This window comes from Antrostomus carolinensis, unplaced genomic scaffold (genome assembly GCF_000700745.2).
Source record: "Antrostomus carolinensis isolate BGI_N321 unplaced genomic scaffold, ASM70074v2 scaffold38948, whole genome shotgun sequence".
Classification (NCBI taxonomy): domain Eukaryota; kingdom Metazoa; phylum Chordata; class Aves; order Caprimulgiformes; family Caprimulgidae; genus Antrostomus; species Antrostomus carolinensis.
This window is the reverse complement of record NW_010331713.1, coordinates 1-3,758: the sequence shown is the minus strand read 5'-3', so window position 1 is coordinate 3,758 and position 3,758 is coordinate 1. Positions and strand designations below refer to the sequence as shown.

General features: G+C 50.1%; 1 protein-coding gene across 1 annotated transcript in view; it reads right to left on the bottom strand.

Moving 5' to 3' along the window:
* LOC104529092 (complement receptor type 1) overlaps nucleotides 1-3,075 on the bottom strand; it is a gene marked incomplete at both ends in the record, with an annotated part of 10,693 nt that extends 7,618 nt beyond the window's left edge. Inside the window, 6 exon segments of the mRNA XM_029086296.1 lie at nucleotides 264-446; nucleotides 678-929; nucleotides 1,483-1,568; nucleotides 1,743-1,842; nucleotides 2,015-2,209; nucleotides 2,881-3,075. Coding sequence (XP_028942129.1) covers nucleotides 264-446; nucleotides 678-929; nucleotides 1,483-1,568; nucleotides 1,743-1,842; nucleotides 2,015-2,209; nucleotides 2,881-3,075 — 1,011 coding nt within the window.
* Nucleotides 3,076-3,758: the final 683 nt, after the last annotated feature.

The following is a 3,758-nucleotide window of genomic DNA, read 5'->3' as shown; positions in this document are numbered from 1 at the left end:
CTGAACCTTGCCATCACTGTCATGGGCATGTCAACATTATTGACTCTTATTCTTACATAAAATATCATTATTCAACTGCTCCTGAGAGTCTGTCCTTACTGGGGGACAGAAAGGGAAATCCACAGAGGCAGATGGAGCTCCTCCTGCCTCTGGGACCTTTGATCTCTGCTTTTCACTGGAACTTTGGTCTGCAGTGATTAGACCGAGAATCAAGAAGGAAGAAAGGGCCTCGGGAAAGATAAAAGAAGCCCACACAAACACACCTTCACATCGGGGCCGGGGCCGGCTCCACATTCCCCCAGCAGTACAGAAAATAGAGGCGTTCCCAACGAGGGAGTAGCCATCGCTGCAGGTGTACTGCACCGCCGAGCCCGGGAGGTGGATGTCTGAGGACTGGCCACTGTGCTCCCCGTTGGCAATGCCTGGAGGGGGAGGACACTTCACCTCTGCGAAGGAGAAGGAAAGGCAAATAAGAAATATGTGCAGGGCAAGAAAAAAAAAATCCAACCTTCAAAAACCAAAGGAGGAAGAAATTAATTCCATTAACTCCTTTGAATAAATTCCATTAACTCCTTTGAATAAATATCTGCCAAGTTAGCTGTCTGTCATCCTACCAGTGAGCATAGCCCTCACCACACCCACAGTCATTCCTTCTGCCACTCACAACCAGATCTCACTGGCATGGACAGATGGATGGACAGACAGACGGACGCCCACGCACGGCAGAGCCCTACCTTCACACCGTGGTGGTGGCCCGCTCCACACCCCGTGCTCCCCGTCCAACGTGGTGCAGAAGATGGAGGGCTCTCCCGCCAGCATGTGGCTGGGGTCACAGGTGTAGGTGACCACATCCGCGTAGGAGAAGGTGTCCCTTGAGTGTCCGCTGTGTCTCCCATGGGGGACGTCCGGAGGTGGATCACAGATGATACCTGTGGGCACGTACAAGGTGGCTTTTAGCATCAGGGCTCTGCAGGACACACACACTTCCCAGGAAGGGAACTGATGGGTATGAACCCATCTCTGTGGTGATGCTCTCTGGATACAATGACCCAAATTATCCAGAGACAAACCTTGTGTGGAAAAAAACTCTCAGGTGGGAAGGAAAAACCTGTGCCCTCCTGTGAGTCACTTCCTTGCTGCTCACATCTGGAGGTGGTGGGACAATTCTTACCCCCCTTTCCATAACCATTGGTGAGACATGCAGAGAGAGACTGGCCACACCATTCCTACACTTGACCACTGAGAAATACTTACTCAGTAATGGAGAGTTTAAAATAGTAATAATTTCCCCAGTTTGGACCAGGATAAATAAAAGACCTTTGGAAACATTTTCAGAAGCATTCAAAACAAAACGAAAAGAAAAAGGAGAGATTTTACACATACAGTGACTTGAGAAATCTTTTGCAATAAAATCTTTGTCTTGAAAGATGTGCCACTTTCTCTTGCAAGCCACTTCCAAGGAATTTTGTTGTGGCTACTTACGCTGGCAGACAGGAGCATCTCCACTCCACGAGACACGTGTGCCAGAGACCTCGCATGTTCTCTGAGAGCCTCCAACCAACTTGTACCTGGAGCCACACAGAAGGATTTATTAATTTACATTAAGAGACTTGAGATTTCTTTACAACCCTTGGAAGTGGCAACCAAGACTTCTGACTTGGGAACTTGGTTCCTTCATGTAAAGCTGAAAATCTGCTTTACTCTCAGCTTGGCAGCTGAACTCAGCTAGTCACAAGACTCACCCTTTGTCACAAGTGTAATTGATTTTGGACCCGAAGAGGAGGTCTGTCAGGACAACAGCTCTGCCATTCTCCGGATCCCCTGGGTTGGGACATTGTTTCCCTGGAAGGGAACACCAGGCACCGTTAGCCCTCAGCTGCTCACTCACATCCCACCCGGGGATGCTGACACAGGGAGACAACCACATAAAATAAAGAAACCCCTAAAGCCAGAAAAATGTGAAAATCCAGCCAAGCCCAACACTTCAGTGTTTTTTAGCACTTGCAGGACGTACTTTTACAGAACTCCAGTGCTGGAGACCACGTCTGGTTCCCAAGGCAGGTGATGGCCCGTGGCATCCCCAGGTGCTGGGCGTACCCAGGCCGGCAGACGTATTCCACCGTCCTCCCCACGGGAAAGACCGTCTGGTTGCTGTACGGCTCCTTCAGCTCAGCAAACACCAGTCTGGGAGGTGCACTGCAGCCAGCTACTGAGAAAGATAAACCAGCCCAGTTGTTAAAGGAGTCAAAAAAAAAGCAGATTTGGGAGGGCAGGGGGAAGATTAACACTCAGAGAGCTGTTGGAACACTTGCCCTGCTTGCAGACTGGCACGGGTGGCTCCCAGGTGTTATTCAGTTGGCATTGGATCACTTTGTGGCCATGTAGAACATAGCCTGGCTCACACTCAAAGGTAACCGTGTCCTTGTGTGTGTAGGCAGTCCTAGGAGACACTATTCTCCCATTGTGGACCTGGGGGACAGGACATCTTGCCTCTGAAAAAGAAGTGCAGGTCCTCAAAACAGGCACTTACGCAGCGTGCAGAGCTGTGCAGCTGCAGAGCCACTTGGAGTTGCAATCCTTGTTTAGACACAAGTCTGAAAATACTTTTCCCACAGATGATGTACTGCCCTCATCCAGCAATGCCAAACATCGAGAGACAGCCCTGAGCTGAAAGGTGAGGCTGGAGGGATGCTGGAGGCAGTGGGATGGTCCTCCAGCCTCCTCCTCTCAGCTGGAAAAACAGCCGGTGCAAATCCTGCCCTAGCAGGTACTCAGGGTAAGAAGTACAATTTTCTGGAGGTTTCCCAATCTTTCTGAATACAAAGCGCTAGGGCTGGGAGGATTGCACCCCAATATTTGCACGTGCACCCACAATCCTACCTCCGCACTGCGGCGGGGGGCCGCTCCACACGCCGTTTTCCCCGTCCCAGGTGGTGCAGTGGATGGAGGGCTCTCCGTGGAGGGGGTACCCGGGGTTGCAGGTGTATGTTACTGATGTACCGAAGTGGAATTCATCCAGCAGCCTGCCCGTGTGCTTCCCATTGGGAATATCCGGAGGTGGCTTACAAGGGATACCTGCAAAGGTGCAGAACGAGGCTTCTAAATTCAACAACAGCACCAAAGTACTTGAAATCCCTCAGTCTGTGGGGCACAAACACTTGTCCTGGAGATGCGGTAGCTGCAATGAAGTGACCTTCTAGGTGAAACCTTGTAGGCAACTGGATCCCATCTCCCTGGGCCAGCAATTTCCATGACAGAAAGCAGACTAGTAAGACAAACCTTTATGGAGGAAATATCTACATGGTTTTTCTCCTGTTTAAGAAATAAAAAAGCAACTATTTCTATTGTATTGCCTGTGTAAAAACCTGCTTTTTCAGCTGCACAGAGCACAAAGGCATGCACAGGCAGCAAGCTGTGTGTCATCTCAGGTTAATATGTACCTGGAGAATCTGTAAAATGCTTTAAAATCCCAGAATGTGCCAATAAATGTTTCTTTCTTCATATGAAACTGTCGCCTAATCCGCAACAACACTTAATCAGCAGAGAAACCCTCAGGTGCGCTCGCTGAGGTGCAGCACGGCAGCTCTTTGGGTTCACACCAATTATCTGTGCTCGGAGTGAAGGAGAGAGCCCACGATTTGGGACTCTGGGATTCCACTTCTGGCCCTCCCACAGTGCTCTGCCTCTCCTTGGGGCTGTGCCTTGGGCTCTCTGTGTCTCACAGTAACAACCCTTAAGCTGAAGACAGTATTTTCCCT